General features: G+C 32.5%; 2 protein-coding genes across 3 annotated transcripts in view; both read right to left on the minus strand.

The window, feature by feature from the left end:
• Window positions 1-5,859, minus strand: part of LOC131944640 (uncharacterized) — a 45,142-nt gene extending 39,283 nt beyond the window's left edge. For both annotated transcript variants that reach the window (XM_059305373.1, XM_059305372.1), the window contains exon 1: window positions 5,739-5,859. The gene's annotated coding sequence lies outside the window, so the exon portion shown is untranslated. The remainder of the gene's footprint in view (window positions 1-5,738) is intronic.
• A 3,387-nt stretch (window positions 5,860-9,246) lies between these two features.
• LOC131944655 (ER degradation-enhancing alpha-mannosidase-like protein 1) lies at window positions 9,247-18,394 on the minus strand. Its single transcript, XM_059305424.1, has 12 exons — window positions 17,996-18,394; window positions 15,757-15,829; window positions 15,341-15,444; window positions 14,941-15,112; window positions 14,614-14,797; window positions 14,435-14,526; window positions 14,199-14,281; window positions 13,890-14,010; window positions 13,420-13,664; window positions 13,009-13,105; window positions 12,340-12,579; window positions 9,247-11,991 (listed from the first exon to the last, which is right to left on the minus strand). Exons 1-12 carry the CDS (start codon window positions 18,253-18,255, stop codon window positions 11,890-11,892), a joined length of 1,773 nt encoding a protein of 590 aa, XP_059161407.1. The 5' UTR covers window positions 18,256-18,394; the 3' UTR covers window positions 9,247-11,889.
• Between the last annotated feature and the right edge of the window lie 387 nt (window positions 18,395-18,781).

The following is an 18,781-nucleotide window of genomic DNA, read 5'->3' on the forward strand; positions in this document are numbered from 1 at the left end:
AGCCGAACATTAGTAGAAACAGCTGAACATTACTAGAAACAGCCGAACGTTAGAAGAAACAGACGAACATTAGTAGAAACAACCGAACATAGTAGAACAAGCCAAACATCAATAAAAACAGCTGAAGATCATTATAAACAGCGGGACATTCGCTGAACATTAATAGAAACAGCCGAACATCAATAGAACAGCCGAAGATCATTATAAACAGCGGGACATGAGTAGAAACAGCCGAAGTTCAAAGACCGCCCATGTTAGGGACGTCTTGGGTTATACGTCCAACACCCCCACAAATAATTCAGCGGTCACGGATCAACCGTTTTGTTTTGTTGCTCAATGAGCTGGTCCGTGTTTTCCGTGAATTATTTTTGTCTCAACTATGGATTTATTAAATTTAAACTCGTGTTGTGCGGTTTGCCACTGTGCGATTTTCTCTCTTTCTCCCCCCCCCTTTACCTCTCTCTATTTCTCAATAAGAGACAGATCATAATTTTCTCTGGCCGAGTGATTATAACGCAGTTAAAAACGTGTGCATTGTTCTGACTACTGTGTGCTTTCAAATATTTCAACCATTCAAATCATTGTTCCGTCTCATTAAGTAGACTAGTCTTGACAAGCAACATTTATTCCACATTAGAACAGAGTGCTAAAAGTTAGAAACTTTTTTATGTATGCACGTCCGTGTTGCAATACAGAACTGTATTGAATAAACATACATAGCACAACGTTAAAGTTAGGCAAGGCTGTCAAGAAAAATAAATTCTGATAATCCTTTAGGCCTATTCCTTTTTATATCGCCAATCCTTTTCTACCTAAAGTATAAGATTGACCATAAAGTACATTCTGAATAGATCGATTTCATGCCAGGGGCGGAACTACAGTGCCGCCAGACCCCGCAATGCGGGGGGGCCCACCCCATTTAGGGGCCCACGGCCGACCATAAAAAATTGTTTAAAAAAATGTTCTTGCATTTTTTATTTAATGTTTGTTTTGTAAAAAAGATTACCGTAGCTGCGGTTGGATTATCTTTATTCTATAGATACTACTCTACGCTCATTTTCCTTCGTTTTTAAACCACTGTGAAAACCGAGTCCTCTTTCTACTACAATGAAACTTATCAAAGATAGCAAACGTTCAAACCACTTCCATGACTTATTTCCCTTTTTTAAATAGTCAAACAGTGATGCTCATAAGCCTCTTTTTAATAGATTTGTACTAAACGAATTAAAAAGCAATTACTTCTCTTTAATATTATTTGTTTATAAATTACTTACTAAAGAATGACACGGTATAAAAAGAAAATGTATTCAAAATTAATAAAATAAATATGAAAAAACATAAAAATAAACATGACACGAGACACCATTATTTACAGAAAGCTTTCATGTTTTATATTCTTTTGACCAATATGAGGACTTACGGCAGAGATAATATTAAACTGATTCTCACAAAACAGACTAATGCACTTACACTCATGATGTGATGTTGTAATTTGTTTTAATAAAAAAAAAAAAAAACCCACGTATTTCTCATAACAGGAACAGGCCAGCATGAATAAGTATCCTATGTTCGTATGTTGTGTTTAAGTATATATGTATATATATATATATATATATATATATATATATATATATATATATATATATACATATATATATATATATATATATATATATATATATATATATATATATATATATATATATATATATATATATATATATATATATATATATATATATATATATATACATATATAGGCCTATATATTTATATGGGGGGGGGGCCTAAACATTATTTTTTGCGGGGTGGCCCCTTTTTTCTAGTTCCGCCACTGTTTCATGCAGTGAATTTATCGTCACCATTCATAAACATGATCGTATATCTTGTACAGTTGTGGATTAGCGCAGATCCACGATTCTCCCCACCCCTTGCTCAAATAATGGGCGATAACCGCCGAAATATTTGCACAGTGTACATAGCTAATCTCCCTTACATAGACAATTCCACGCTATGTGAACACTGGCCGGATCAATACACGAGAGAGAGACGCGAGTGTTGACATGAAAGGTTGCCACGAGAGCCACAACTTTCACATTGTTGTGGGGGCGCGAGATGGAATAGGTGGCGCAGTGTTGACGTTGGTAGGGTCGTGTGGGACAAACAGCTCGCACCGACGATGGATAACATTAACAATCAGTTGCGTCTAGACATCGACATGCTACCTTATGGGTTCAATAAACGTATATAAATGTCATTAAATGTACACAGTTAGAAACCATTATTCTAATGTCTTCAACAAAAGTTAGGAATGCTCTAATAATGTCTCCAACAAAAGTTAGGAAGGCTTAATAATTGTCATTAGTTTTTTTTAAACTTACAAAAGTTAGTAACCATTATTGTATTCAACAAGAGATAGGAATGCTAATCATAAATACAGGGCCTACACAGGAGCAACACAGATGTCTGTTTTGTTTAGATTTTAGCGCCCACCAACCTTTTATCACAGCGTCCTTTCCACCGCCGCAGTATACAATATCTTAAACGATTTGTCAAACACCAGTAGCCGTCGTCCATACGGGACGTCATGTAATCTATATATATAATTCTCTTCTTCGAGCCGTTAGAAAACAAGCTGCAAACGCTCTCCCTACCTCCCCACCCCTACATGCTTTTAGTGAGCTGTGTTCACTCTAAATGTTTACAAGCAGAGCCAACGATTTTAAACGTAGGGGGGGGGGGGGGGGGGAGGAGGGGGGAGGGAAGGAAGGGGGGGGGGGTTATGGTCCTTAACGAGCTACTTGTAGTGTTTTAAAGAAATATTTTCAGTGTCAGCGTTGGTACTGTCGAATTCACAAATTATGAATTATTGAAAATTAGAAACAACTAAATAGCGGCGTATGTTATGCCGCGGGCCGGCTCGTTAGCAATAATCTAAATCTTTTTTTCAACTTGAGGGGGGGGGGGTGTAATATACAGAAGAAAATGATTATGAAATGATTATTTCAACTTGTTGGTGGATTTTTATGACGACATTTGACCGTAAGGATTGGGTAAAATTAGCCAAAAACAAATTGCATGACGTTATTATCAACGGCTCCTATTTAAACCTTACAAAACGGAGTGCATTAATTAGTTTGCGCAAGTGATATGAATAATTATGTCTGGAGTCAGTGGCGTCCACAGGAAAGGGTGGGGGGAGGGGGTTGCGGTCCGCACCGGTGACAACATCTACGGGGTGACACCACGGCCAAAAATAATAAAAACATTACGGTCGAAACAATGTTTTATACAGTTTAAATAATAAAATAGTAGGGAGAAAGGGGGGTGACGCCATAATTCAAAATTGTTGAGGAGGGGGGGGGGGAAGAGAAGTGACAGTCTCATCTACTGCACCGGGTTACACCCGACCAAGTGACGCAACTGTCTGGAGTCAAGACTCAAATATACAAGTAGCAGGCTCTCATAACATAACTGTAGCATATGACCATTCAATAACCTTCTACCTCTACCCGTAATGAAATCTTTCCATAGATACTTCTCTTACCACCCCACCCCCCTCCCCCCACCCCTCCCAATCAGACCCAGGTACAGCATCACTTCAAAAATAACGAATGTTATCAGGATTTTGAAACATCCGTTTGTCTGGCTGGTCTCACGTTTAAATGGTCTCACGTTTGTCTGGCTGTCTCACGTTTAAATGGTCTCACGTTTGTCTGGCTGGTCTCACGTTTAAATGGTCTCACGTTTGTCTGGCTGTCTCACATTTAAATGGTCTCACGTTTGTCTGGCTGGTCTCACGTTTAAATGGTCTCACGTTTGTCTGGCTGGTCTCACGTTTTTCTGGCTGTTCTCACATCTGGTCTCACGTTTGTCTGGCTAGTCTCACATCTGATCTCACGTTTAAATGGTCTCACGTTTGTCTGGCTGGTCTCACATTTGTCTGGCTGGTCTCTCGTTTGTCTGGGTTTGTCTCACGTTTGTCTGGCTGGTCTCACTTTAAACTGGCTGGTCTCACGTTTGTCTGACTGGTCTCACGTTTGTCTGGCTGGTCTCACGTTTGTCTGGCTGGTCTCTCGTTAAACTGGCTGGTCTCACGTTTGTCTGGCTGGTCTCTCGTTAAACTGACTGGTCTCACGTTTGTCTGGCTGGTCTCACTTTAAACTGGCTGGTCTCACGTTTGTCTGACTGGTCTCACGTTTGTCTGGCTGGTCTCACGTTTGTCTGGCTGGTCTCACGTTTGTCTGGCTGGTCTCACGTTTGTCTGGCTGGTCTCGCATTTTTCTTGTTTTACCTTTAATTGAAACATGAGTTGGTCCAACGAATAATCTATTTTATTATAATTTTTATGACTAAAAAGATAAATTGATGCTAGAATTATCTGCTATCTAATGTACACTGTTACAAGTCATTAAGTAAACCAAATCTTTAGCTGAGCATAATACTAGGGTTCTGGTACACCAATTTATTATAACATAGTGAAAGGAACATTAAATCTTCAAAGAAAAAGTTGAGATACTAATAATGTGATTTTCTAAAACTTCAACACACAGAGAATAAAACAATAAGTGATAAAGAAAAATGTTCAGCCTAAATGATCAATATCAATGACTGGTGGTTATTGATTATTTATCTTGTGAGTGCCCAACTGGCGTGGGAGGGTTGAGTTAACATTTGTGGTGGAATGGCCGTGGCCACACACAAAAAGCCTAGACCTCTAGATAAAGATTTATTTACATCTTCAGGATTGTGCACTTAATACAAAATATGAATTTTTTTTTATTTACTATACCCTATAGGACATTGTATTACATTCTCATAGATCACCCCCACTCAGAGGCGTAGCGAGGGGGGCGGGCGGGGGGACATGTCCCCAGGCGCCGACCTTAGGTAGGGGGCGCCAAAATGGGTTGGAAAAATAAATTGAAAGCTTGGGGGGGGGGGTGCAAATCGAAAGTTTGAGGGGGGATGCAAATCTAAATGTTGAGGGGGGGTGCAAATCGAAAGCTTGAGAAGGGTGCAAATCGAAAGTTTGTCCACGGGAAGGGCTGCTACGCCTCTGCCCTACACTCAATCTTCCACGCACACAATTGGGTACAACTTATACTTAAGTTCATATTTTAATAATTTATTTCAATGTTTAATTATATTAAAAACTTATATTCATGATATATTATAATTAAAACATTTAATACTTAAGCCTAATTAATATTAATTTTTTAAAGTTTAGAGCCACATTCATTATTATTTTTTCAATTTTATTCAGAAGATATTATGACTCAGAAGATATTAAAGATTTTTTTAATAAAAAAAAATTATAGCCTAATTAATAATAACTTACTAGGCTCTAGATCTATTAAGTAGTATTAAGTAATTAAATTAGGAATCAATTATTGAATTTGAAATTTATATTATAGAAATGAAAAGTTCAATTTTACTAAATCATTACTGATGATAAATCAAAATTGGATCTTTTGACAAATGTAATAGGCCCATATAATATTATATTATTACTAAATTACATTAGTAAGACTCAAAAGATCTGATTTTTAATTTTAATACAGATCTATTTATTTTTATTATATTAAAAAAAACGTAGTGCATGTGATACTAAAACTCACCATTAGTGAAAGTAGTGTGTAGTGTGAAGTAAGAAGTATTGAGTGGATCAGTAATAAATAAACACGCAAAAAGGTCCTACAAGAAATAAACGATTTCAAAATGGTTAGTCTTCTTACCTATGTTCTTCAAAGCATTAAAAATAATATTATCAATATGACTCGAACTCTATCATTCCATTTAGCGTAAATTACACTGCCTATCCAAAGATCAGTTCAAAACAAGTCCGCCATTTTGAACAGCGTTGGCTGTTGTTTAGGGAACCCCTGTCACGTGATATAAACATAGCGGACGCGGTACAGTTCAACTAGTTAAAATTAACTTTTTACTTTCTCGTATATACGAAGTATAGAGAAAGTCTTGTAATCGTGCAAAAAAAAAAAATCGAGATTTTTGCAAATCTCGACGTTTTGCATCTCACTGATACGGAAAAACATAATTTTGCAATCTTGTCCGTATGTCTGTGTGTCTGTGTGTGTGTCTGTGTGTGTGTGTGTCCGTGTGTAAACACGATAACTTGAGTACCGTTACAGCTAGGTTGATGAAATTTCATATATAAGTATTTTATCAAAATCGTAGATCCGTATCAACTTTTGAGCGATTTCCGACAACCGGAAGTGGTACTTTTTCTACTTTGAATTTTTCAAAAGCCTGTAACTTGAGTACTATTTCAGATAGATAAATTAAATTTCACATGTAAGTAAAAGATCTAATTCTCTACCTTCTGTTAAATTTTGAGTAATTTCCGTTGACCGGAAGTAGTAATTTACGCTACTTCCGATTTCTCAAAAAACTAATGTAAATTTTTAAAGTACTAATAATATTGCGCACTATTATGCGCTTTTTTATTCGCGTTCACTTGGTGTGCAATTAATTTGTCTACGAGATTTTATTCTATTTTTAAAACTTTAAGTATTTAAAATGGATTAAAAATCATGTCTAGAAGTCTATAGCCCGAGTTCCCATCCCCTGTTATTTTATATAAGAATATTCGAGAAAGTTTAGGGGAGATCACTACCGGTTTATTTTTAATAATGCTGTTTTAGTTTAATTAAATAGCATTTTAGTGTGTAATGAATCGAACTGAATTCTGTAAAAATGAGAGGCATGTTCTTGTAATGAATTTTTGTCAAAGAAAATACTAGTCTAAATCAAATAATCTTAAACATAATTAATTAATAATTAGGCCTACATTCCTACATCAAGAAAGGCGCCAGAAAAGGTGCGAATCTGCCGGGTGTCACCATTAGGAGGGGTTGACACAAAGGCAAATAAACCGGGAGTGATCTCCCCTAAACTTTCTCGAATATTTTTATATAAAATAACAGGGGATGGGAACTCGGGCTATAGACATGATTTTAATCCATTTTAAATACTTAAAGTTTTAAAAATAGAATAAAATCTCGTAGACAAATTAATTGCACACCAAGTGAACGCGAAATAAAAAAGCGCATAATAGTGCGCAATATTATTAGTACTTTTAAAATTTACATTAGTTTTTTGAGAAATCGGAAGTAGCGTAAATTACTACTTCCGGTCAACGGAAATTACTCAAAATTTAACAGAAGGTAGAGAATTAGATCTTTTACTTACATGTGAAATTTCATTTATCTATCTGAAATAGTACTCAAGTTATATAGGCTTTTGAAAAATTCAAAGTAGAAAAAGTACCACTTCCGGTTGTCGGAAATCGCTCAAAAGTTGATACGGATCTACGATTTTGATATAATACTTATATATGAAATTTCATCAACCTAGCTGTAACGGTACTCAAGTTATCGTGTTTACACACGGACACACACACAGACACACACACACACAGACATACGGACAAGATTGCAAAATAATGTTTTTCCGTATCAGTGAGGTGTAAAACGTCGAGATTTGTAAAAATCTCGATTTTTTTTTTTGCACGATTACAATACTTTCTCTATACTACGTATATACGAGAAAGTAAAAAAAAAGTCAAATAGAATTTTAAGTAGACTCTACAAATCAACGATCCAGACAAGAGGGTGGGGGGGGGGGGCACACACCACGACGTAAACTTGCCAACTATAGAGAAAACAAAGCTACAGACAGCTGTATTTCTAACCGACTATTGAGTCACTATTGTCTATATAGATAAAAATTGCTACTAATAGTATTAGTAATACAATTAAGTCTTAAGTGTGCACAGACTAAAGCTATGATCCGGGGGAGGTGACACCAACTGCAAAATTTACAGAGGGAAAGTTAAGTTAAATATTTCTAATGGCTGATAGCCTACATCACTTAACAGCCGGTTGAGGGTGACACCACATTTAATAATCATTTACTATGAACACGATTGTTTTTTATTACCTTAAATTAATAGGTGGATTAATATTATAATATGTGAACAAATTGACATCATTAGGCAAAATGGAGGTAGGAGGTGATACCAATTGCTACTTTCACAGACACAATACACTTGCAAGCAAAAGTTATTTACAACCACTTGACTTGCACATTTTCAGCTTTTTAATCCTATTGAATTATCCCCCCCCCCCCCCAACAGGGAACTCGTTTCTAGAATTTAAATTATCTGGGTCAAATTTAGGACAATTTAGTTTTAGGTTGATCTATACATCTAATTATATTATTCCATTTTTATTACAATTTACAAAGTCTCTAAAAATGGAAACATTTGCAACAGTTGCTTAAAAGTGTTTAAAAAGCAATTTTTAAGTGAATTTTTAACTTTTGTTTTTAGATTAATTTTTTTGGTTAATTAATCTTTGCAAACTCAAGTGATTTAGATTAGTGGTGTGATCAGAGTTGGATAAGGTGTCGTCCATAAATGACATCACACTTTTTAAAATATTTGTTACCTCTCCCCCTCCCTTCCATCACAAAAAGCCAGCCCCCCCCCCCCCCCTAAACTGTTTGGCACCTCAGCCTATCACACACCATCAAAATTGCAGGTAATTTTTTTTAGACATCGATTTCTCTTTCAAATATTACATGACTGAACTCATTTAACATAGAGTTGTTTAATCAATTTCTATTACAATTTACAAATAACGGTTTTAAAACTCAAAGTAACAGCTAAAATTCAGTTAACATTATTTTTTTAAATGCAAAGTGTGACGTCACACTATCTGAACCCACCCCCCATTGTCACAAAATTACTGACCTCCCTTATTTAAGGATGACTTATTCTACCTGAATTAGCTTCTGATTCACAGACCTTAAACTTTTCTGAGTATACATATTGAGCAATGGTTGGTAACTGCTTATCTATCCAACAAGGCAAGTCTATGATTTTTTTTATAGCTTTGTTTTGCATTGGTCTCAGGTATTTTATGCCCAAAAACAATCCACTTTTCTAGTTTTATTTTAGGCTATTTTATTTTAATTATTTGTATTTTTTGTACAGTTCAAATCTCTGTTCTAAAAAAATAAATTATGATTTTAATTTTGTTTTCTACAACTGCGTCAATGCCAACATTTAACAACACCAAAAAAAAACCCACATACAGTGTAATTTACATCTCTAAGATTTAAAAACATTCTGTAACATAGCTAAACCTTTTTCAATAAAATACTAGTCTATATAATAACCAAAAATACTAGTAATACACATCAATAAACAAAAGACAAGAATTCCTATTTGCTTTAGTTTATTTCGCACTCAAAATTTGTAGAAAATTTGGCACAAATAAACACAAATATTGGTATTTGAAAAAAATTGCTTCAGGCCTAATACAAATGAGTCGTTGTTTCAAATATACAAGTTTTGAAATATTTTTTTAAAAATCATGAAACGAATGAGCATTTAAATTAGTTATTAGATGGTTGAGTGAAAGATGTTAAAATGGCAAAAAAAAAAATCTTGAGGTTAAATCTTAATTTGGGTGCAAGAAAAAAAGTATGTATTTAAATTATTGTTTACCATTACATAAGATTTTTAATGCAAAGTGCCAAATGTATTTGAATGTTAAAAGTTACCCCAGTAAAAAGGTTCAATTACTGGTTTTACTTTAACAAGATATCATAATGTAAACATAGGACAGAAAAACAAAATCTGCAAGACAACTGCAAAGTGACAATAACATCTGCTGAGATTGCAGAAAGGCACATTTTTTTATGATGTCATCTTTTGCATAAATGAATTGCTACTGCTGCTGGAAAGCTAATGCATTCATTGGAAACAAAAACAGATTGCTGCATAAGAAAACAATTATTTCAATAATAATTTAGAAATACATTTAGATATGTGTTTATTCAAAAGAATACTGATAGATTATGTGGTGTCAACAATAAAAAATGGAAGCAAATAGAGAACATCTTCAACACTGTGTTTTAGGTTCAAGCCAAAACATTTCTGTATAGATTTCATATGACGGTAAAGAAGACTAATGTAATATGTTCACTTTTTTGTGAAATCAATGTACATTTGCAATAATACAAACTACCAATACACATATTAAATGTCTGAAAATGAAAATGCAAGTATTTTTGAAATGTTATAACATTACATTTTCGCACGAATTTAACATGGATATGAGATTAACTCTTTTTCTCATGATGTATTTTGGGCATACTGCATTTGTCTTCTATAGAGTCATTATCTTTTAAATTATTTCAACATTTGGCACAGATTAAGATGAGGTGAAACTATGTTTTATTAGTTTTAGCTGCTAAAACCATGCAATTTATGACTTACATCTAATGCTATAAAATGTATTGCTTGTTTGTTCAACTTTGCTATCTATTTAATATGTAGCATGAATTAAGAATTTAAGTAAATATATAGAATAAGTAATTGCTTTTAATTTAATCTTAACAAAACTGAATGTTTTTAAAGTAAAACAAATATGAAATCTGAAGTTATAGTATTATCAGCAGTGATGTGAATACTTCAATAAGTTTGTCCCTGCCAAAGTCAACAGAGTTGGTAGTGAGAGTTACTCATTCAGAATAAGCCATGTGCAAGTACCCTGTGTGACATATGTACTCTGCTTCAATAACAAAATGCAATGCTGGAATAGCCAGGCATTGGTTTCTTATGTTGGGAATGTCTTCAGTGAATTAAAATCAGATTCTCTAACATTTTATATCAAAACAAAGTGTGCAACAGAATGTGAGAGGAATAAAATAGGCCCAAGTATAAATTCTTAACAAAAAGTGACAGCTTTAGGTTAATTATATAAATATATATATATAAAATGAAATAAAAAGGAATACAAAATGAATACCTTTAAAATAACAGAACCCAATTGCCACACTGCATTTCTAAGAGGTTATAGACAGTTAAATTATTGTGAGATCAAGTTGATTATATTTGATGTGTGGTAACAGTAAGTTGGCAGTTGAAATTTTGATGGAAGCTGTTGGATTAGAGCTGTAGTAGTGGTTTATGCAGTGCATAGCCCACAAACAAAAAACTGGACTTAGGAACATGAAACAAATCAACATTATCTTAAACCGCATGTTATTCTTGGATTTTCAGGACAAATCTAATATTATTATAAAATCTTCGAAACCAGGTTTCATTTGGGTTATTTTTCAGTATCAATATATTTATAGAGTTGTAAGCTATGTCAAATAATGCAAATGATGACTAAGAACATGAAATTATTATCCCAAATTATTTGACAATGACAGTAAAATGAACTATTATGCATTTTAAGGCTTTATCAGGACACTTAGAGTATTGTATTAAGGTGTTTTTTTTTTGCTGGTATTACTGTGAAGGTTTACCTCTTAAATGTGAAATAAGCTAATAGTTTATTTTTTGAAAATATTTGTGGAAAAAACTGATAGAGAAATATTTTTGAAATCAGTTTTAGTAAAATAGTGTTTTAGAAACTCATTTATGATAGTAATAAAGACAATTTAAAAAAAAAATTTATAACTTAGAGGAAAATAATTTAAAAAATAACTCATTTAATAAACCCTAGTCATATTTTCCTTTTAGTCAAGAATAAAATAGGTTATTAGTATATGTTTTAAGAAAATATTGCTTTTCAAGAAAAAAACTTGGTAAGAAATTCTCATAATTAAGAAAAAGGTAAAATATATTTTTACTCATGGATGGTAAAGATTAACCAAACTATGTCAAAAGATTAAATGAGCAATATCTAAATTTGTCAAAAGACATTTAAATGGTTTATATCTAAGGTAAAAATTTTAAAAGTTATGCCTATTATTGCATAGACCATTATTTTTAATATATTCATAGAGGCATTTTCTAAAAAGTTATGGAATTGTTAGCCATATCCAAAACTAGCTTTTACTTCTGTTTTAAACCAGGTCCTCTCTTAGGCCCACAGCTACTTCTAGCTGAGATAAGTAATGGCTTAACAGAGGAAGATTGAAGCGCTTCTCCACACCTAGATTATCACACTGTGGAAAATAAGTTCATTTATTTACAGAGATAGTAGAACATTTACTGGTATGTAATGTATTACATTTTAAAGAAATTGAAATTTAAAAAACTTACTTCAAAACAAAGGATAAAAATTCAACGTGATTTGTCAAGTTATATTTCTATGTATCAACACATAAAGTGTAAACAGAAAGTAATTTTATAAATGATTATAATATGGCTTATATTCAGAGTTATTTTTAATCAAAATATTCAAAATACATTTTCTTATTTTTAAGATATTTAAAATACATTATCTTGTTTTTAAGATTCTGCTAAGGTCCCCATTATAAGATTAAAAAAAAAGGATAAATATGTTAACTTACATTAGAAACATTGACTCTATTGTCTGTTATCACAGGCTGGTCATTGGCTAGTGTTGTTGGTAGTTCAAGATTTTCCTCAACTGTTTTTCTAGCTGGGCGAGTAATTTTTTTTTTACTAGGACCTGTCCATTCCTCCCATGGTTTCTGGTGGAATTTCATATCTAAAGGAACAATATGACCTTCTGTGGTGAACAGGTAGCGAGAAAACTCTTTATTCACTGGATTATCAATGTCAAATAACTGAAAAAAGTTGAGAGCAGTAAAAATAATTTATTTCTTCTCAATAAAATATGATTTACCTTATTAAAACCAGAAACTAGCTGGAGAAATATTTAAACTAATAATGAGTAACAGTAAAATTATTACCACAGTAAATAAATTAAATAAAGATAGTAAAAAAACAATTATCTAGTAACAGAATTATATTTATCCATATTATTTTAATAGAAACAAGGCATTTAATTTTTCATCTATTTGATACTATACTGAGGTTAGAATAAAAACGTGAGAAATTAAATTACACTAAATGTTTAAAAAATTATAACTATAAACATGCATCAGCATGAATTTTTAAATACATTAAAAAAAATTGATCAACCCACACTGTCTAAAATATTACTGAAAATAAAACAAACTCTTATTTTGATGCATTAAAATGTGTGAACTTACTAAATATAAATATTTACAAGTTTCACTAAGGAAAAAACTCTCCATTCTGTCCTCTAGTTCTTTTGTGTGGACATCGTGTATTGTGCAGTAACCGCACCTGTGCATCAGAATATCAAAACAGAAAAGATACTTGAAACAACTTAATGAATTACTGATCAGCATTAATAAAATGAATAGTTATATAAAAACAAACTGTTCGAAATGAACAAAAACAATGGCTAAATTAGCAGAAGCAATAACAAGGTACAATTGTAGCATTAATTATTGTTGTGTGAAGTGTTCTAGAACCCATTTATAATTTTCATAACAGTTGTTTATTATATATAAATTATATATATATACATACATATATATATATTTTTTTTTTAATTTATTTATTTATACACACACTTTTGTATGAAAATTGTTTACCTTTCTTTAGTATGGGCATTTATACTTTCTAAAATGTCCTTGCCAACATGTAGATAAAATGGATTTTTAGTAGCTTGATATAAAAAATAGGTTGACTCTACTAGTTCAGGACGCAATGGATAAAACCTCACATCAGGAGCCTTGAGCTGCCAATTATAGCGTTCTGGAAGTGCATTGTATCGTCTCCAAATAGCATAATATAGAGCATGTGAACAGATAGCTTCTTCCATATCACCATTTAATACCTGGTGAAATAAACAGACCTTTCATTTTTTTATTCATATTTTTAAAATTGATAATTACAATAGATAAGGAATAAGGAAAAAAAAAACAAAACAGTCAATCCCTCAACATGTTAAAGAATACTGTGTGTTACAATATAATTAATATAAATAGATTAAATAATTGTATAAAAGAAAGTCAAAGAATGTTAATATTTGTAGCTTTGGTGTCTCTGTTAAAATACCAACCTGTACAGCTGACCAAGCTGCCTGCAAGGCATCTATCCAGGTATTAACAAGTTCTCCTGTCTTCATATTGACATTGACATATAAAGGCACATTTCCTGAACCATAATTACACTTCGGTCTTCTAACATGTGGAAAAGACATAATTATTTCAAATAAAAATCCATTGTTAAATTATTATTTTAATCCATATAAAAATATATAAAAGGCAAGACAAAGACTCTTAGTTTTAATTTATTTATTGCCTTAAACAGTATTTATTACTTGATTATTTACAACATTGTTATTATTTAAAATTCAGATTAGCCTTACCCCCTTCTCATATGAAATTTAATAGTTTCATATGATTCATTAAACATTTTGAGATCTTTTTCATCTCCAAAAAGTATGTATGCCTGCAACAGAGGCCAGAAAACATATTTTTTTTACATTTTTATTAACAAAAAGACATACAATGGAGGACATAATATTCTAGGGAGATAACATTAGTTTAACAAACTTAAATGTATTGAATATAAGGAAATCAAATAAATGATGGACAACAATACCTTTAATAAATATTCAAAAAATGAATCAATTCCTGCACCTAGACCACTCATGGGACCAACCCATTCGCCAGTCTGAATGTTGATAACATTGCCTAAAAAAAAAGTTTGTACAATCATTTTGAGGTAAGGCTTATTATTATGAGAATTATGGCTATAAAAATCCTCAATAATAAGCTGACCTAATAATCCTGTAACATTTGAACGCAGCTTCCATAAAGTTGCTACTGCTCTTCTGGATAGTGAGTCATACACTGGATCATTCAGCAAACGGGAAAGAATTCCAAACTCTAAAACCAGTGTTCCTGCTCCAGATGTACATGTTTCATTGATACAGTTGACTGGCACCCCTCCTGTCAAGGAGATCTGTAGATTACATACACTGATTATGTAGCTTCAAGGATAGATGGAATACTATTTGCCCTAACTGTCAACTGGTCTGAAAATAGATTTTCTCCTGTTCCCTGCTTTCAGTACCAGTATTCTCAAATATAAACTATTTAAATTACCCTGGGGTATGGTATGCCTGTGGCCGTGTTACTAAAAGCTGGAAGCAAACGGGTAGCCAGATCATGAGCTAAATCAAGAAGTTCATTCTCATAGCCTGGAATAGACATGTTCCCCAGAGGCTGACGTGGATCAACAATGATAAGGTGTGCTGATAAAAGAGAACCAAGCACCCTGAGAATAATATAAAAGTTATTGAAAAAAGGCATTTAACAGCAATAACAAAATAATGAACTGGCTAATATAGGTTCATATATGCAAAAATTCTGTTAAAAATTATTTTTAAAATGTAAAAGTATGATGTATCAATTTCTGAACCCCAACTTTTCTTATTTGATGCACATTCTCACAAAATCATAACATGTAAATAAACAAAATATTATAGGAATGCAAATAACAAACCTTATGGTTGCCTCAAAGACTTGAACTGTGTTATTTTTATTGAAAGACACATACTCCATCACAAGCTTAACTGCCTTCTTGAACTCTGAACTGTTTCCCATAACCTAAAAATAACAATTTTATTTTTAAAATCTTATGCAACAGCAGATTCAGAAGTATTTTTGCCAACAACAAAAAACTTCTTGATAAAAGACAACTAATGATTTAGATTACAAAGTCAACATTTCTTATTTATATAGACCAATTTAAGAATAACATTTTAATTTTAAAAATGTTCTAAAAACCAAGGCAACCACTGTTACATTGACCAAAGCATTTCTTCCCAAACCCTAAGCCATTTATAAAACCAATTTAAAAAATAGCTTATTATTTTAGTATATTAATTTTAAAACAGTTGATAATAAAACTATACCAACCGCCAGTGTGTCAAGAGATTCAACCAGTGTTAAAGAATAGTCTCCCAAAACATCATTGATGTTGATATTATCCCTAAAAAAGATATGAATGTATTCTGAGTACTAACTCATATTTATCTAGAATATTTTATATACAGTACAGTATATGCCAATATGCCTACTAACCAATAGGATTGATAACCATACGCCTGCTGTATAAAATGAAATTATGATTAAATATTAGACTGATTAGGCCCTATTAATAATTAACTTCTAGAAAACTATGCCAATGACAGTTTAAATCTGTAAAGGCTTTATGATGTTATTTATTATTTTCATTAGGCCCTACCCTTAGGCTGTTAGTAAAATGTGAGATGCGAATCAGTGAGGCAGTTAAGTTCATATGGACACAAAAACTGCCAGTTACAATTACATGACATTTTAGTATCACTTTTTAACCCGTACAAAAATGGTAGGCTGAGTTGGGGTTAAAAAAAAAATGTCTGTGAATTTCAACTGACAATAAACTTTTACGCAAACTAAAAACACTGTTGAGTTGATATTTAACTAAATTTTAACATATCTAATGATAATGAAGGGAGATAGTTTGTTTTGGTTAAGGCACGACACACAACACTGTGCGTGTGTGGTATGTGGCCTGACCGACTGAAAGGAGATTGTTTATATTATTGTTTTGAGTTTATATTTAACTCAATGCAACAAGCCCTCTGGTTGGTGGAGGCCACACCAGGGGGACAATCGGCCTGGGATTCAAAGGCTCAATTCTTAATATCATCCCATTAGACTTAGACTAGACGCAAGGGAGAAGGTATTCGAGAGGCCCATTAATTAATTTAAAAATCATGCACAGCGTAGTTACAATTAATATGGTTATAAACTCCTGTCTGTCTGGTTTTTTCGGACTTTACTAAAGATTGGATGTATTTGATGTTTTTAATATTTTCGGTAACTAAATAAAAATAAAAAGGAAAAGGCAATTTGGTTTTCACGTGTAATGTCGACATAAACAATGGCATCCTGCTATTCGATGGCTGCCATAAATTTTTTTGTACACTTTGTAAGCTAAAAAAATATAAACTGGGAGTGATCTCCCCTAAACTTTCTCGAATATTCTTATATAAAATAACAGGGGATGGGACATGATTTTTAATCCATTTTAAATACTTAAAGTTTTAAAAATAGAATAAAATCTCGTAGACAAATTAATTGCACACCAAGTGAACGCCAAATAAAAAAGCGCATAATAGTGCGCAATATTATTAGTACTTTTAAAATTTACATTAGTTTTTTGAGAAATCGGAAGTAGCGTAAATTACTACTTCCGGTCAACGGAAATTACTCAAAATTTAACAGAAGGTAGAGAATTAGATCTTTTACTTACATGTGAAATTTCATTTATCTATCTGAAATAGTACTCAAGTTATAGGCTTTTGAAAAATTCAAAGTAGGAAAAGTACCACTTCCGGTTATCGGAAATCGCTCAAAAGTTGATACGGATCTACGATTTTGATAAAATACTTATATATGAAATTTCATTAACCTAGCTGTAACGGTACTCAAGTTATCGTGTTTACACACGGACAGACAGACAGACAGACACACAGACAGACACACAGACAAGATTGCAAAATTATGTTTTTCCGTATCAGTGAGGTGTAAAACGTCGAGATTTGTAAAAATCTCGATTTTTTTTTTTGCACGATTACAAGACTTTCTCTATACTTCGTATATACGAGAAAGTAAAAAAAACTAGGTCATGTGGTTTAAATTTGCATTATTATTTAAAAACTTCATCTGCAAAGTTTTGTAAACAAATAATTATCGATCATGGAGTTCCTGTACAGCCAATCGATATGTGTCTTACAAAAGTCACTCAAAAGTTAAACATCCTGTTATAACTTAGGCTTGATGAAAATAAATAGAAATGTTTAATGTAGCCTTAAACTTCAACTCTTAAACTCAACAAATTATTTTCAAGTTCTCTGGATTTGCAACTTTTAAAGCATTTATTCTAAAAATATAAAATTTCTAAATTAATTTTAGGCTTAAGATTGTATTTTTTATTATTTTTACAGTCTAAATCTAAAAAAGAACGTTTTTATTCCATGTCAACAATATGATGTATGTAATGATTGTAATGTAACTTATGTAAGGATTCTCATCAACTCACTCGCCTCCATTCAGTTAAATTTTTAATTTCTAGGCATTTAAAAAAAAAAATCATTTTTGGGGGACTTACGGATTATCATAGTCTGGACCACGTCCTTGGCAGTGAATAGGGTCCAGTTCATCCTCAGGGAATGCATACCTCATGTAGTTGTCATATCCAAATTGAAACATTTTCCTAGATGCGTCCAGCATTTCAAGCCGCTCTTTATTACTGAAGTGGGAATATTTGTTGTGAAAAGGATCCCATTCGTGTCGATAACTGTAAGTCCAACATATTTGTGGAAATATTAAGAAAACAATAAACACTGGAATATAGCAGGGACGTTTCATTATTTAATTGATGGAACCATGACAAAATGTGAAGTATGACTGCGTTAAAGATAGTAGAGCACTATTTTAGTTAGCACATCTACTGTTCAACTGTTGACAACTTGACACACTGACGACTTGTCTACTTCCACATTTTTAACTCTTCAATCCTCAATGATCACAAAGTGTGGCCCATGTAAGTGGTCTTCGGTAATTTAACCGCTTGTAAATTATATCCTAGGTAGTCTATTTTATGTTTTCAATTTTAAATATGTGTGCAATGTTTATTACATGAATCCAAGATTAGTAAATGATGTTTAAAATAAATCACTTTATTATAACTATTTACCTATTGAAATTTTTCGTTATTTGCTGTTCGTCCATAAATGCATCCTTAGTACTAGTTTTGTAATTATTTATCAGTCACAGAAACAAGGAAGGCAGATGGTTTTTAAATGTCATAGTAAAGACTAGACACAAAAAAAGGCTGGCACAATCATGGTCTTAATAGTGAAACAAAGTCTTGTCTGAAAAGCATGATATCCAA

This window comes from Physella acuta, unplaced genomic scaffold (genome assembly GCF_028476545.2).
Source record: "Physella acuta isolate Inbredline_101_S28 unplaced genomic scaffold, ASM2847654v3 ptg000502l, whole genome shotgun sequence".
NCBI lineage: Eukaryota > Metazoa > Mollusca > Gastropoda > Physidae > Physella > Physella acuta.